Source organism: Hydra viridissima, unplaced genomic scaffold, assembly GCF_058129835.1.
Source record: "Hydra viridissima isolate aposymbiotic clone 2 unplaced genomic scaffold, HvirCarnegie_v1 scaffold_15, whole genome shotgun sequence".
Lineage (NCBI taxonomy): Eukaryota > Metazoa > Cnidaria > Hydrozoa > Anthoathecata > Hydridae > Hydra > Hydra viridissima.
Genome location: NW_028324314.1, coordinates 9787829 through 9804951, shown reverse-complemented (window position 1 = coordinate 9804951; position 17123 = coordinate 9787829). Strand labels below are relative to the sequence as shown.

Here is a 17123-nt window from a genome sequence, read left to right as displayed (position 1 = left end):
TTTTTATTTTAAAATGGAGCTCTTATAATCTTAGGCAGTTAGCTGTGTATTTATTTGTTGCTTTTTTAGTAATAAGTATTTTCTGTTAATCAGTAAAGTTACATAACAATGGCGCTGCATTATACACAACCAAGCTATCTTATTGCAGCACAAACTGTACGTGATGCCATTTCTGAAGATGATGAGGGAGACACTAAGGTATTTTTTATTCTTCTCGAAATGCTTATTTTTCAAATTCAAATATTTAAGTTTCGTTTTGAAAAAAAAAAATTTTATCTTATGCAGCATGAAAAGATTTGTCGCAAATATCTGATAGCTTTTTGTTTGTTATATTTTTCATATTTTTTGTTATATTTGCCATCTGGTTAAAAGCTTTTTATGGTAGGATTCTACTATTAATTTTTTTCTTTGCTTCAATTTTTTTTATAATTGTTGTCACACTACATTGGTTTTTTGTAGATTGCATATTGCAAATATTTGAGTAGTATTTTATTTATGGTTCAATCTCTTAAAGATGATGCCTGGAATAAGCAAGGTATAGAGATTTAACAAAAGTCTTTGATCTGATTTAAATTATATTATAAATATGTAATTTTATTTCTATTACTCTTTTAGATATGAAGAGTTTAAGCAATGAAACATCCAAGCTATTAAAACTGACTCAAAAATGTTTGGGAAGGGTTATTGATATTTTTGATGCAACCCAAACACAGAAAGGTATTTTCCTAATTGATAAATTTTTTTTTAAATCGTAATTTTAATAATTTATCAAAGTTAAATTTAAGGTTGTAATTAAACAATTGTTTAGTCAATATTTTTTTGATTTCAAGACTTTTTATTGAGTTAAATTTTGAATTTCTTTCGTTAAGAAAATGAAAATCAGACTTCTGAATCTAATAACGAGAAAAAATCGCAAACATACAACAAAGTCGATACATCAATGGCCACCAGTTCTTCTTTGATATCTAATACAAGTTCTAAAAACTTTAATGACTTAGTATGGTCTTCTTTGCCAGCACCACCTAGTTTTTCTTCAAATTCAAGGTTTTTCATTTTTGAAAGATTTAGTATATGAATTTAATAAACTTTTTATTATATAAAATGTACAAAAAATTAATATGTTCAGCTCACAAAATGATCCAAATCATTCCATGTTTGAAGCTTATCAGAGACGCAAAACCTTGAATTTTAAAAATTCTAAGCAAAAGTCTGATGCAACAACATATGTAAGTGAATAAATTTGTATGCTTTTTCTATCTTTAAGTGACCACTTTCAATTGGGGCTTATAGAAATTTCATCAAAAAAGTATATGAATATTATTACTGTTTTCTTCGATAATCTTAAAAGTGATTAATTATATGAATAACCTAACATTATGGGTTTAAGTTATTTTTGGATAAAGCCAATTGATTTTATGTAATTAGATAAAACTTTTAAGCATAAAAAAAACTAAAACATGTTATGTTTACATGCAGTAAAATGCAGCAAAGTACAATGACTCAGCTATATTTTAATAAAGAATCTTTTTTAAATTATTTTTTATTATTTATTTATGTGAGTGCAAGATACATTATGATATCAATAACGTAGAGATATGCTGTCCAAGTTGTTTTTTTGTTGAAAAAATTATCTAGTTCTAATTTACAACAGAAAATTTTTTTTGAAAATTTGGTTTTAATTATTTTTGGGATCAAAGGAATCTAATTTAGAAGTAAAATTTAAGATTTAGGCAAAGGTTGGGTGCATAATTTTATATTCATAATTTTTGATAATTGAATATTCTTTAATAAAAAATCTTTTTTTAAAAAACCTACTTCTTGCACCTTTTTTTTTTTTTGCACCCAACAAAAAATTTTTTTTTTTTTTATGTGCTCATACACTCAGTGCACTGGTTGTTTTCACAAGATGTTTGTAGATATTTATATGTATGTATTTTCTTGATAGAAAATACACTCAGTGCACTGGTTGTTTGTAGATATTTTAGATTTATTTTACTTAAAGTAGAATACTTGTAATATTCTTGATAGAAAATACACTCAGTGCACTGGTTGTTTGTAGATATTTTAGATTTATTTTACTTAAAATAGTATACTTGTAATATTCTTGATAGAAAAAAAATTTCAATAAATTAATATGAAACTGTTCAAAATCATCATCTTCTCTTCTGATTTACCATAATTTGATCTTATTTGCAAAGCTATACTGTATGACCAACCCTGAAAGCAGGTTTTGAGCAGGTTTGTTGCTGTTTGTTAGCAGCAACAAAAGAGTGATTTTTAATTATGGTTTGATAAAAAAAGTCTAATGCATTTTGCATGACAGACATTTGTCAGGTATTGGAACTGGTGCTGGATTTGTAAGACCTTACATATTTGCTCCAATTTTTCTCACTTTGTCTGGAAAACTTAGCAATAGGTTTGCCATCTGTGATAACTCACATCAATGGGCAAATATTTGGTATATGTTTGGAGATGCCCAACTGAAGTTCTGTTTGTAAAAGATCATAAATTTATAACCTACCTCCTTCATTTTGGTTGCATTGATTGCTTTATTTACATCAACATGTTGAATCAGGCTGATTAGAGCATCTAATTTGAATAGCAAGCTGCTAAAATTTTCTCTATCTTTAGTATTTAGAACAGATGTTTTCTGTTTCCTTACAGCTGAAAAATCAAACTGTAATTCAATCATTGTTTGTTACCTCCAATGGAAGAATTCCTGTTGTCACTCTAATAGGTTATTTAACCTGCACCTAAGCCTGCTTAAAAGTTTAATCTTTCTATCTGCTTTAGATGAAGTATGGGTTTGAGCAGCAACCAAATGGTAAAATTTCTTTAAACAATGATCCAAAGCTCTTAACTTTTGATTTTACTTAAATAACTTTTTTATATACTTTTTATATTGATTGCATTTATGACATTATTATTTTATTATTTATATATAGCTTAGTATAAGTTACATACAAATAACAAAAATACTGTCATAAATGCAAACAATAAGCATTAAATTCTATAAACATATTTTTAAACATTAAACTGTAATAACTAATATTAATTAATAACTAAATTAAATCATGAAATGATATGAGCACCCTGATAGTTTGTGTTGTACTCTACATACATATGTACACCTGTTGTACATGTTGTATATGTATTTTTATACTATATGTATTTGTGTACACTGAACACTAGCTGTTCCAGTGTACATTCTAATTTAGTATGTAAATTGCATAAAAACTGATTTTTTGAAACAATTTTAGTATAAATACATTTCATAATCCTGCAACCTCTACAGTTAAATATTTTTAAGTACATTTTTAAAAACTCTTTTTATTCAAATCCTGTGAACAGGAACTCCCTTAATTCTTAAGTCCAATATCATAATTTTAAATTAAAAATCTCAACCTTTTGTTTGTGCTTTGTTGTACTTTTTCGCAATTTAGATTTTAAAAAAGCTTATTTTGTAAAATTGTTTTATTAAATTGGTTTTACAGAAAATGGCTCTTAAATATATGGAAAAGAAAGTTACCTATTAATGAGATCAAAATATATTTACATTTCTGTATGCATTCAACATTTAAAAAAGCCTTCAATCAAGTTCATACAGTTTTATAAAAATGTAAAATGTTGTAATACTCATCAACTTCAGAACATTGAAATAAAAAATCCTAAACAATTCAACTTTGAATAGCTGCTAACTAATTTCTGATAAAGCAATTACTTTAAAATTTTGTGAGATTGTCACAAGATACATATATTTTAAGAAATTTATATTAGAAAACTCATTTTAAAAAATTGGTTTTTAAAATTTCAAAAAATAAATTGTTTTCATTCTGGACACACTGTGTGCTGTTTATCAAGATAAAGATTTTTTGTTACTGTCAATCAAAAATCTTCTTAATTCTTTTTTTTTACTTTTGTTCAGAATTTAAGTTTATTCCGTCAAGCTGCAGAGAAAATGGCGTTATCTCAAGCAAAAGAAAAAGCAGTAAGTTAAATATTTAGTTCTTCTTAGTCGTTTTTATTCTTTGTCCTTTTTTCTAAATCGTTTAAAATCATTTTTTAACCACATGATTAGCTCAAAGAGAAAATAGCTGAGCAGGTCATCGCAATGAAAGCAGAAGCAGAAAGGTAAATCAGACTATTTTAGGGTTTGTATAATTTCTCCTTTGTCGTTTTTACTTACAAAAGTATTGAACTTAAGGTTCCTGAAAACCTATGTAACAAAGTTTGGGTGAGTTAGCCAGGAAAGATTTGGAAATAAGATAATGTACATTACAGATTTATACCCTTCGAGTAGGATGTACATTACAGATTTATACCCTTTGAGTAGGATAGCAGCCAAAAATAGGAATTATTTTTTGTGGCTTAGAGAAGATAATTTCCAAGGCCAAATAAAAACTTTGAAAGATTTATTATTCATTTTTACTGATTTTTCTGATTTTTTTTTTCATGAAATTCTTGCTTATACAGTAATTAGATATTCTTGTAAATATTTATGTATTTATAGCTATTAAATATTTATATAATTGTAATTTGTAATTAAACAATGAAATGTAAGGAAACAATGAAGGTAAGATCATATGAACATTCAAATAAAATTAAGATTATCTTTATTTTCAAACTTAAACTATAATTCTCTAAGCTCTAATTCTCTAAGGTAAACATTCTGGCAAATAATAGTAAAAGAATGAGAAAGTTTATTGACTGAACTGTAGTTTAAAAAAAACAACCTCAAATATTGTCTGTGATACTCCATGTGGAATTGTTAGACCTAAAAAACCATGGACTGAGAGACTTCATAGAAGTTGAAAAGAAAAAAAATTTCCAGGTACACCGCTTACAGGAAGGAAATATTCTATTTGCATTTTTAAATAATCCTATTGCTGGTTTTCTAAACTAGAAATTGATGTTAAGTTGCTGACCAATTTATTTACCTGAACTTGCTTTAATATAATAACTTTTTATGAAGAACTGTGTTCACTGAGATTTAAGACAAATTTTAAAAGGATTTTTATCAGTTATTTTAAATTCAAGTTATTTGCCTTTAAGTTTACTTTGTAAAAAAGAAAAAAAAATCTAAAATTTTAAATCATGAAATTCAATATGCTTTCTGCATAATGCAAACTTTGCATATCTTGTAACTGACAAGATATGCAAAGCCTAAAAAACTAAAAGTATAGGTTCAAGTATCAACTTTTGTTCAATGCTTCAAAGCCCATTAGCTGGTCAAGAAGAGCTTTTTTTTTTATCAATTTAACTTATTCTTATCATGAAATGCCTAATTATTATGTAATTATTTATATATATTGCCAGCTTAAACTGATTTGCTTAAAAGATGGTCAACTCTAAACTTTTTCCTTTGCTTTCATTTTCTTTACAGAGAGAATTTGTAAAACTTCTGTTTTTCTCTAGTTTATTTGTGTGTCTCAATCTAAAATTACTTAAAGTATGTGTATATTATTTTATTAAGATTTTATAAAATCATGTAATTTTAAAATCTGTTTGCATAAATGAATTTGCTTATAAAAAAAGTTAAACTAGCCTTAAAGCTTAGTGAACTTTTATTACGTTTATATTATTGTTTTATATAATTTTTTTTATGAAGAAGATGCAACAAGCTGCAGCAAAGATCTAATAGTGATAAAGCATTTCGCCAAAGTTTGCTTACAGAAATACTTGCATTTGAGCATGAAGCAGTACTTACTTATAAAGATATATATATATTTCTCTCATTTTATGTTTTATAAACGATATCTATGAAGAGTGTTAATTTTGAATGAATTTAAATAAATGTATTAACAACTCACTCATTTAAAAAGGAGATCAGCGCTGTCAGCAATAATAAAAGGCTGCAAGCATTCTGCATTATGAAAATTTTAAAATGTTAAATTCTGATGCATGCTTTGATACCTGTGTTGAGAATGGATTGAAGATTTTGAAAAAAAAAAAAAAAAAGATGAGTTTATTTTGAGCTACCTGTGCAAGGCCTTGAAAAGTCTTGAAAAACTTTTTAACTTAACAATGGTAAAAAATATGGTCGTAAAAAATCAGTGCATTACCTTATTTAAAAATGCAGTTGTATTTTAAATATTCTAAGATATTCTAAGATATACTGTACTCTAAAATAAAATAAGATGCTTTTAGATTCCTCTAAAATAAGAAAACTCAAAAAAGGGTTGTATTTATTTTTCAATTAAATTTGCATTTGATTTGGTAAAGTGTCATTTAACATAATAGAAAAATTCTACAGCACAAGTATTTAAATTATAGTATCAATGTATGCATTAAAGCTTAATGTTTTAAGTTTTTTGCAAAATGCTGAAAAACACTAGTAGTTTTTTAAAAACATTATTTTTTTTTTTTTTAGCAATGGCCATTAAAATTCAGAGATGCAGTTTTTCTTAACAAAGATGACCATGCTGCAATTGGGAAAATTTTGAAACTTATTATAATGTATGGTTTTCTTTTTCCTTGAATATATATTTTTTTAGAAAATTATGAAGCAGTTAATATATTAATAAGTAAAAAGTAATGTTCTTATCTTTTAAAGGCGTAAAGATCATCCCCTTGGAAGAGCTCTGGTAAACCTTCAAACGAGTATTTATAACCAAATTCATTCATTTGTTAATGAAGAATATTTTCCAGCAGATGTTAAGCCTTACTCAAGCTCTCATTCTCACTGTTCACCCTCTGATTCTGAAATAATCCAGCAAGTAAACTTCCAATCGCTTTCTCTTTCTAATAAAATTCCTAATTCAAGTTCTGTTATCAAAAACGCATCTAATACATCTGAAAATCCATTTTTTACTGAAAAAACATCAAAGGATTTTCAAGTTCAAGGAAATCAGTATTCGATTTCATTTGAAAACGAGTTTGAAGAATTGGAGAATTCTATGTTTTCAGATTCAGATTCAGAAATGAATGAAAATGAGAAGTATGATATCTTAACTTTTAATGCAAGCAAGTTGTTGGATAAAAAAAATAAAGTTGATCCCACAGACTTACAAAATGAATTCAATAACACAATATCAAATGAACAAAAAATTGAAGATTTTAAAACTGGTAATAAGAAAAAGTCTTCTGTAAGAAGCTTTATTAGCACTGATAATCGGGAAGACAGACAAAATGATTACCTTCAAAATGAATACAGTTATACAATGTTAAACAAACAAGTAATTGAAGATTTTAAAACTGATGATGAGAAAATATCTTCTATAGAAAACTACAGTAATCATGCTGTTTGGGAAAATGGACAAAGTGAAAACCCTTATTCTATTCTTGAGCCTAATAACACAATAAGTAATGATCAAGATGGTGAGACAAAGATTATCTATGAGAGTAACATAGATATTTATGAAGAGTTGATTGAAACGGTCTCCACTGATTCTTATGATGCTAAAAAAAATAATGATAATGAATATCACATTTATGAATCAATTCCAATCAATCTAGATTCAACAAATAATGATTCAAATGCAATAGTTGATTGCATTTACACTAGCTTAAAACCAAATGAAGCAGATGAATATTCTGCTGATGCTGTTGTTACAAAGGAATTTGAAAATATTGTTCATGAGATTTTGTTTGGAATTGGTAAATTCAATAAAACATAATATTAGATAAATGGATTGTTTGTTTTTTTTTCTTTAATCTCTTGATTTAATTTTCTTAATATCATTAAACAATTTTAACTTAATTTTTTGTGCAATTTCAAAACAAAAAAAGGAAGAATTAATATATGATGCTACATACTTGAAATCATTCTTTATATTCAGATCGCTTATACTCTGTACTTCTCTTGACATATGAAACTCTTGACACCCCATTAGGCAGAGATCAAGCCTATGCTACATTTGAGAGTGTGTTGTTTGAGCCATTGTGGCAGTGGGTCATTAAACTTTTCAGGTTGTTATTTTTTTGATAATAATACTAACAGAAATACTATTAATAAATATGTATTAATATTAATATAATAATATAAAAGTATATAAATAGTATTAATATAATAATAGTAGAAAAAGTTTTAGGAGACATTTATGATATAAGAAATATTTAACAATTTTCCAAATTACATTCACCTTATTTGATCAATTTAATGTTATGCTCTGTTTAGGAAAGTCAACTCAAAAAAAGAGGTGAAGCTTGAGTCTTTAATGAAAAAGTATGCTGAGTGTAAACCCAAAGATATGATGATTCGTGAGAAGTTTACTCTTCCTGTAAGATTCATTTATTTTTTTTATTAATATAAATATTTATATAATTATTTATCATTAACATGAATAATTATTCACACTACTGTAAAATTGTTCTTAAATACTTTTTCACTGAAAAAGTAATACACATTTTTTTTATTATTACAAAAAAACACAATTAACAAGTTCAATCTCAAAGTTTCTTAATTTTTTCAGTCTTAAATGCTTTTTTTTATAGTTTTTGATAACAGGATTCTGTTTCATAAGAAAACGCTTAATCTTCAAAGTTATGAACCTACTTTTCAAATTAAAGAATTCCTTATTAACGCAAGCTTTTATTGTAAGACATACTAAGTTCGTATTTTTATGTTCCTGTAACTCAAGAATAAAATCTCAGAAAATAATAAGTAATCTCATTTGAAATAAGTTATCTCAGAAAAAAACAAAGAGTAATCATGGTCTTTTGTTTAAAAAAAACAAAGTGTAATCATGGTCTTTCTTTAAAAAAAAGAAATCATGCACAGAAGTGTTAAAATGGCAAATAATAAAAAATGCACCAAACTTTGTCTCAATCAAAATGCCACAATTTCAATCAGGAATTTCTAAACCATCAAGATCTTTTTTTTTTTTATTTTTAAATGTAAGGATCCACCAAAATAAAGCAATCAATCTAAAATTGTTAATGCTACTAACACAATGATAGATTCTACAAATGATATCCATCCACCTCCCTTTCAGTCCAAGCCAAAAAAAATAGAAAATGAACCAATTCAAATTGTGGAGCCTGCAGTAGAAAAAGATTGTTGTGTAAATTTCACCAAAGCAAGCAATCACCAAAAAATGATATCTATTTCAGTTAGAGCTATCTAAGCCTAGCTGCCTTTTCCAAATTTTTAATTTGTATTTTACGAATACAAATAAAAAATCTCAAATTTAGAAAAGATATTTTGTATTTTGTGAACTCAAGATAATTTGTATTTTGTGAACTCAAACTTTAATAAAATGTTTGAGTTCACAAAATACAAAACACTTTGAGTTTTTACTCAGTGAATAAAATCAAATTTTTCACACTTAAAATGTACCTTTCTCAATTTATTTTTAAGAATATTTTATTGAATTAGTATTTTCATATTTTATATATACAGTATGAAACTTAAAAAGCTATTGCAGCTGTAGAGAGAGGAGGAAAAGCTATCTATTAAATTATTGATCAATTTAATGTCAACAGGTTGCAAATCTCTAACTGGCTGAAAATGGAGGATAAAATTTTACATGGCACTGTAAAAACATTTTTGAATGAAATCTGCAGAAAAATAAAATGAATTTTAGAAAGCTTAAATTCTATTAAAGTAAGGCTCATTTATCATGAACAACAAGTGGATGAAAATCCAGTTATAAAAAACTGTGTAATTGATAACTTCATAAAGCGCTGTTACCTGCACTATGTCAAACATAAAGAAACAAGATACTAGCAAAAAAAATTAACTTTAATAAAACTCAATAATCTTGTTATAATCACCTTTTTTTTTTTTCTTTTTCAAGAAAAACTATTAAGCTTCTGCATCCTTTTTTTTAAAAAATACTCTGTAATAGAATAAGATTAGAATAAAAATGATTTCATTTTATACTTTCAAAGAAGAAAAGTTATAAACAAAATACTTATTAACTTTGATCATTATAAAGAGAAGAATGTCATAATTGTTGAGGAGCAAAGCATGGAAGATAAAAATATTTTTGATATACTTAATGTTTAAAACAAAATAATAACTGTTGTTAAAAAGCCTCCTTGTAATATGTTTACATTTTAAAGCTTTTGATTGTATTTATTCAGTCATCATTTTGAGCCTGTCTATATTTCTTAAGTATTTATCAAGTATTTATTAGTTTTTCTGCAAACTGAGCCTTATGTTTCTTATATTTTAAAAAAATGTTTAGTTTAAGTAAACTCACTTCATTGATAATTTCATGCTGTTTATTATTTTACTTCAATAAACCTTGTCATTTCATCATTGATTCTTCATCCTTGTTTTTTCATAATTGTCTCTTCACTCTTATCTTTTCATCATTGTCTCTTCACCTTTGTTTTTTCACCCTTGTCTTTTTAACCTTGTTTCTCCATCTTTGTCACACTTTTTTCATCATCTAATAAAGAGGGTTTACACTACTTTTTTTTTTTTGCTTAAAATATACTAATTTGAACTTTTTTTTTTATATCAAATTGAAAATGTAAAAAATATGCAAGTTTATATATTTAAAATTTTGCTTAAGAATTCCTCAAACCCTCCTTATCAAGAAGCAATTGATGAATTAAAACTTCTTGTTGGGATGACAAGTCCTCTCGAAAAACTTGAGTGTGCAGGTATTTTAAAAAAGTGATCACATATATTTTCTAATTCACCCTTTACAACTTTCTCTTTCGTTTATCATAGTTGTATGTTAGTTATCATGTTAGTAATCTATTGGAAAATTTAGTTCGCACAATGAAAGCTGTTTGTGATTGTGTTGAAAAATATTACTTAGCCCAAAGTCTAACACCTCCCTTAGTGTAAGAATGTGTTCCATTTTTGTATTTTTTTTTTTTTTTTGATTTATAGTTTTATATTTATATATTTTAAGTTATTATGTTTATTTTGTTTTTTTATGCCCATTTTAACATATATTTTTTAATCTCTTTAAGCGGTTCTGATGACTTGGTGCCAGTCACATCGTACATCATTTTAAAAACCGAATTACCACAAATTGTGTCTGAGTGTCATGCCATGCTTGAGTTTATACATGAAGGGTAGGTAATATTATTTACTTTTGGTTTAGGAAGTTTTTATTTTTCAAAAAGTATTTATAAAGATTTTTTCATAATTTAGTTATTTGTTGGGTGAAGAAGGGTATTGTTTGACTACATTACAAACAGGGGTATCAAATCTACTTAGAGTACACTAGCAAGATTTCCCTCTGATCTGCTGATCTTTTGTTTATCTTATGATCTTTTATGATAAATATTTTTATAAAGACCATTAAAAAGTCTTTCTTACAAATTTTAATTTTAAGATATAAAAAAGTTTGAAGTCTAAATTTTTAGATTTTACAATTTTTAAACTTCAAAATTTTCTTATCTTAATTTTCTCTTTTTAAGGTGCAATTTTTATTTCTTGTAAATAATTACAATTATTTTTAATTATTTTTTAAAGGTAATATAAAATTATTTTTGATCTACACATTTTTCAAATACATTATGCAAATTTTATTTTGCAAACATATTTTGAGTCTTTCATACACATTGAGGTTATTATTTTTAATTTTTTTTTTTTTTTTAAAAAAAAGTGATAGAAAAAATTTATAAGGGTAAAATATTACACCTTATATACAAACTAAGACATAAAAGTATAAAGGATTGTAAATTAAAAGAGTAAATAATTTTTATGTAAATCTTAATAAAAAATTTTAAATAATTTTTATGTAAATTTTAACGTTGTGAAACTTTTCACTTTCAGTTTTTTTATTTAATTATCGCAATTATGACACTTTCCATCAAAGAACTAACATCTCTTTTGAGTATTCTGTCTGAGGAAGCTGTCTCTGGGTCATCATCATTTGAAGTGATTGCCAATGCACTGCATCATTATTTTGGTCCAAATGATTACTTCAGAGTTGGAATGGCACTAGTTAGAATTTTACATTTTTTAGTTTTTTAGTGATTTAGTTTTTTTTATATTTACATGTTGTTATTTGGTTGTTTTTTAAAATTGTTGAAAGATTAAGTAAATTTTATTAATTTAGTTGATAATGTATCAACAGCCCGACTTGCTCCCAGATCCTAATCAACGTGTGAGTGTTTTGTTTCTTCTATATGAAATGTACAGAAATCAACCTGTGGTAAAGAATCCCTTTGTGCGACTCTTTGTTCATCTGCTTGATGAAAGCAAAAATGCTGATATATCAAAACAGGAGAAAGTTTTTTTATATCAGTTACTTACTTCTCCTGCACTTACAAGAGAGGTAGTTTAAGTTTGTTTTTTTCTGATCTAAACCCAACATTAGTTCATCATGATATATCATTTGTAATCAGATTGTTACATTCTCTTTCTTTAGTTTCTCTCATTACATACTTTGTTGTAAAAACTCTTATAGAGTTTTACAACAAAGTATGTAACAAGAATAATATGAAATGTATTTTTTTAAATGATAACTATGGTATGAAGTCTGAAATATGAACAGTTTTTTTAATTACCCAATTTTAGCTTTTAAAAAAAACCCCTCGTCAAATACTTTCTGCAGACATAAGTGCATATCCACCAATTGATATTAGTGGTTTGCAAATTTCTCTAAATGAAAAGTTAAATGATCTTCCTACGAGCACTCGTTTTGGAATGAGTACCATTATACCAGATCCTGATCCAGATAGCAATGGGGTTATTAATATGGCTGGTACAGTCTTAACTCTATTTTAACATAAAAATTTTAAATTATTTGTAATTAGTTTGCTAAAAAACTGAATGAATAAGTAAAAAAATAAGGATTTTTCAATATTTTTAGCTGCTCGTCATGTGATTGAATCTTTGATTTGCACTACAGTTAATCCACCTTTAGAAGACACCTTTATGCCACCTTTCATCCATTTAGCTCCTCCATTGCACAAATCATTTGATAATGAGCTGCAATGGTTAAACCCTACAGACAAAAGTTACACTATAGGTAGGAAATATCATGTTAACTAAAGAAATTTACTATTGTTAAGAAATGATTAGTTGTTTATACTATTAATTCCTCTTGTTCCTTTTAAGTTTATTATGAAACTGTTTGATAAGTTTAGTGAGGCTGAAACTTTACAACTAAAATAGTTATTTAGATTAACAACTGTTATAAAGTAGAATATCTTTATGAATATCTTTATGAATATCTTTACAAATATCCTGACATATTTTTTTATAAACATCATTATAAATATCCTTACAAATACTTTCTGCTACATCTTATGCGTGTGTTATTCTTTTGTAGAATGGGATGAAATGATGTGCAGTGAAAACTCAATTGAAGTAGAAGTTCGCCAATTAATGGCAAAAGCTTTCAAAGGGGCATTACTTTTACCACAACAGCAGGTTTTTTTCTTTACTTTTATGAAAAACTTTCTAGAAAAAGTAATTTTAAAAAGTTGCGTTTAGTTTCTTCTCAAAAAAAAAGAAACTTCAATCATGAATTCATTATCAGTTGTTATTGAATTTGCTTATTTTCTGTAAAAAATTGAGTATAAATGCTGGCAAGTTTAATAATTGAGATTTTGAAAGTTAACATAAAAAGAAATGGGTCAAAATGCATTAAGAACAATAAATGGGAGCCAATCTATATAAAGAGTTGCATCAGTCATGACAACAACCTGAAAGGTTAAAAAAATGTGAGTACAGTTTAATATTTCATCAAGTATGAGCCAATCCAAGAGTATAATTTGCGAAAAACTTTGAAGAAATTATGAAGTATTTAGCTGTTTGAAAATCGGTTCCCAGAGTCAAATTCCTGAACACACAGCTCGCACAATAAAATTACCTTTGAAATATTTAAAATAAATTTTATTTCCTGGCCAGCCTAATTACCAAATCTGAATCCAGTTGAACTTATATTTTCTAATGTAAAAAAAAAAACTTTCTAATGTAAAAGACAATATCTTACTGTAATTTTCAATGGTACTTTGAAAAACTTTTTTGAAAGCACTCTATGTTATTTGTATGCATACTTTATGTTGACACTGAAACATCATTTTGTGTATGTGTATTCATAATTGCTTTTAATCATAACTTTTTTGAGTTATTTAAAATCAAAATGACGAATAGATAATTTTAAATAAAGTTTATAATATAAATCTAAGTTAATGCATCGAAATTTCTTTTCAAAAAATTGTTTCCATAGCAACTGCTAAAAGAGTTAGAGAAAGACAGCAAACTTGTCTATCATGTTGGGTTAACGCCAAGTAAACTTCCGGACCTTGTAGAGAACAACCCATTAGTGGCTATCGAAGTTCTTCTAAAGATGATGCAATCCTCCCAAATAACCGAGTAAGTCCTTTACTTTAAATCTATTGCTTTAATACAAAAATTAAACAGCTTCTTGTTCTTCTTTTGAGCGGGTTAATCTTCAAAACATAAACATATTTCTTTTGAGTTTTGAAGATCAATCAAAGATTTTGATAAAATGAATATTTTGCATTCATAACTGATCAAGTGATGTGGTTTATTATTTGTCATGCTTAGCTGTGATTTTCTATTACTCCTAAATGTAATGTTTCCAAGCAAATTCATGATCAGATTTTTATCGTCTGGATATCGGTTCATCATCAGATTATCGCCGTTTATAACCGGCATTTGTAAAATTTTAAGTAATTTCTATAACTTTTTAAACTAAACTGCACAATTATTTCAATTTTAACAAAATGTCATTGCTTGAATCATTTTTAGGTACTTTTCTGTCTTGGTAAACATGGAAATGTCGCTTCACTCTATGGAAGTTGTCAATAGACTAACGACTGCAGCCGACGTTCCAAGAGAATTTATTCACTTCTATATCTCAAATTGTATCAGTAAATGTGAAACCATTAAGGATAAATATATGCAGAGCAGATTAGTTCGTTTGGTAAGATTTGTTAATGTTGAAAATGCTAATGGTATAGAGGTTTTTGAAAATGCTAATGGTATAGAGGAATATCTTCATTGATTTCTAATAAATTGTTTTTCTCGATTAGGTTTGCGTGTTTCTTCAGTCTCTTATTCGCATGAAAAGTATTAACATCCAAGATATATCCATCGAAGTAAAAGCCTTCTGTATTGAGTTTAGTAACATACGTGAAGCTGCAAGTCTTTTCCGGCTGTTAAGATCTGTCGAGAATAACGACGAGCTTCCTAAAAGCAATAGTCCTAATAGTTCCCTATTAAAATAAGTTAATCAGATTGGTTAAAAAGAGTTATCAAGCGTTTGTGCTTAAGGGTGATACTGTGACTGTCACATTGTCAAGTTTAGCAACGTGTTGGGTTCAATGCACCAAAATACAATAAAACAATAAAATTGCAAACAATGGCGCTCTTAAAAATCTGTTGCACTTAGTTGCAACAGTTTAGTCTGCAATAAAAGTATGGAGAACATTTGAATTCATTTCGAGAAAAAAAGTTTGAGTAAAATGTAACTTCATTAGAAATTCTGTGTCAATTATTCCAGAATTCCCTGAAAATTTTTAGTAAAATCTCATGTAAACCTGTTATTCCTACTAACGTAAGGACGCACTCGTTATTTTTTCTGTGGAATTGCATACTTCCTGAAAGAGATAAGACACTTCTAGCCTTAACGTTATTTTAATTTTGCATTCCCAGGCTATTAGAATCAAGCGATTCGTCTTATGGATTCGTGTTCGAGTTTATAATTATCCTGATGTTGTTAAAATATTAAATAGTGTGGAAATATTTACATATCTTCACAATAGGTCAAAAAATATACTTAAGTCACAGATTTAAACGAAGCCTCGATAACTCCACAGAAGAAAATTTAATCTTTTCTTAATCTAAAAACTACACATCTTATAATTTGGAATGTAAGTTATTAAAATAGCGACGGCGGTGGTGGGTGGTAGTGGAGATGAAACGAATAATGCTAAATCAAAACATTAAACTTCAAAACAAACAAAAAAATCGCTACAAGACTCGATAATTTTAACATCGACTCGATAATTTTAACTGGTTATTTTGAGTAAAATTTGAAAACAGGTTCCCTGAATTCATAGTTATTTACTTTTCTTTTTCTATTGTTCGTGAGTTCGACTTGTTTACGTTCAAATGCGGTTTATTACAGTGTACGGCAGTACACTTTTACAAATATATATATTTTTTCTTCCTTACAAACTTACATAAACTTCCATTAGTTAGTGGTTATAGTCTGGAGCAACTTAAATGTACATTAACTACAGGTGTTACCAATATAAACCGAGACGATAAATCGGTCAATTTATCGCTTCAATTTATTTGAATGACGGCCGTATTGATGTTGATTATAAAGGTCCTATATACGCCACGCTGAAAGCATGTTTTTATTGCAAAGATAACTCGAACAACTCTTGATTTTTATCGGACAATATACAAAAAAAAAAAACCCGTAGTTATATAAATGATTTATAGTCTTTAATTGTAACATTTTGTTATTGTTAAAGACTATCGACCGTTTTTACGGTTGGAAAATAATGGGTTTTAAGAATCGATTTCAACATTGGCTCCAAATAACAAAATCACAAAAAATTTGAAATTATGCATTTAGAAAAAAAGAATTGATGAAAAAGACTTACGAAGCTGAATTATTTGAAACAGTGACTGCAAATTTTCTACATTAAAGAAATTCTTCATTCTGAAGCTTTGGAGACCTCATCAGTATTATATAGTAGTCAATATTGCCGACAATTAAGCCAGATGTCGTAGTTGGTGACGTTTTAAATTTTATTGAACTTCAATTTTAATTCGTTTAATGGAGAAATATGCCATCAGTTTGGTAACTAGAGTTCGTTCAGAGAGTTATTTTTTCGGCTTCAAGTACCATAAGCGAAAAATGTTATCAGAAAGCCATTGCGGTAAGTTAGTTTTCTTAAAGTTGTATAAAAACAGCGAATATTCTTTTTTGATCTTTTTGATTTAAGCTTTTAAATTTTTTTTATATACATTTTATCGGACATTTTGATATTTTTTAATTTATAGATTTTAAATCTGAGTTTGAATAAAGTAATCAATTGAACAAATTGTTTTCTTTTTAAAGGTTTTTATTTCGTAATAATCACATACATCCCGTATGTCATATGTACGTCATGAAAGCTTTTCTCAAATTTAACAAATGGAAATTAAGAAATTTTTTTTTTGACTTTATCGAAAACTAAACGAAGGTCTTTTTTTTGACACATGTTAAGCGACTATTCAA

At 27.0% G+C, this 17123-nt stretch overlaps 2 protein-coding genes across 2 annotated transcripts; both read left to right on the top strand.

Annotated features, from left to right (window-relative positions):
- The first annotated feature begins 29 nt into the window (after positions 1 to 29).
- LOC145193502 (uncharacterized) lies at positions 30 to 11213 on the top strand. Its single transcript, XM_090072976.1, has 16 exons — positions 30 to 198; positions 460 to 535; positions 616 to 717; positions 870 to 1044; positions 1127 to 1226; positions 3926 to 3988; positions 4079 to 4131; positions 5609 to 5699; positions 6371 to 6456; positions 6554 to 7596; positions 7779 to 7908; positions 8117 to 8219; positions 10464 to 10554; positions 10668 to 10740; positions 10873 to 10977; positions 11057 to 11213. Exons 1-16 carry the CDS (start codon positions 109 to 111, stop codon positions 11130 to 11132), a joined length of 2457 nt encoding a protein of 818 aa, XP_089929102.1. The 5' UTR covers positions 30 to 108; the 3' UTR covers positions 11133 to 11213.
- Positions 11214 to 11423: 210 nt separating this feature from the next.
- Positions 11424 to 15369, top strand: LOC149878567 (CCR4-NOT transcription complex subunit 11-like). Its single transcript, XM_090072978.1, has 8 exons — positions 11424 to 11854; positions 11970 to 12188; positions 12431 to 12617; positions 12726 to 12884; positions 13188 to 13288; positions 14091 to 14236; positions 14636 to 14810; positions 14920 to 15369. The coding sequence occupies exons 1-8, from the start codon at positions 11708 to 11710 to the stop codon at positions 15112 to 15114; spliced, it is 1329 nt and encodes a 442-aa protein (XP_089929104.1). The 5' UTR covers positions 11424 to 11707; the 3' UTR covers positions 15115 to 15369.
- The last annotated feature ends 1754 nt before the right edge of the window (positions 15370 to 17123 follow it).

What these genes read in the sequence shown, in the direction of transcription:
- LOC145193502 (XM_090072976.1), top strand. Translation starts at nt 109, where the DNA reads ATGGCGCTGCATTATACACAACCAAGCTATCTTATTGCAGCACAAACT. An exon ending in AGTTTTTCTTCAAATTCAAG is followed by an intron (nt 1,045 to 1,126) that starts GTTTTTCATTTT and finishes TAATATGTTCAG; the next exon opens with CTCACAAAATGATCCAAATC. An exon ending in ATTTTGAAACTTATTATAAT is followed by an intron (nt 6,457 to 6,553) that starts GTATGGTTTTCT and finishes TATCTTTTAAAG; the next exon opens with GCGTAAAGATCATCCCCTTG.
- LOC149878567 (XM_090072978.1), top strand. Translation starts at nt 11,708, where the DNA reads ATGACACTTTCCATCAAAGAACTAACATCTCTTTTGAGTATTCTGTCT. An exon ending in TCAGAGTTGGAATGGCACTA is followed by an intron (nt 11,855 to 11,969) that starts GTTAGAATTTTA and finishes TTATTAATTTAG; the next exon opens with TTGATAATGTATCAACAGCC. An exon ending in TGGGGTTATTAATATGGCTG is followed by an intron (nt 12,618 to 12,725) that starts GTACAGTCTTAA and finishes CAATATTTTTAG; the next exon opens with CTGCTCGTCATGTGATTGAA.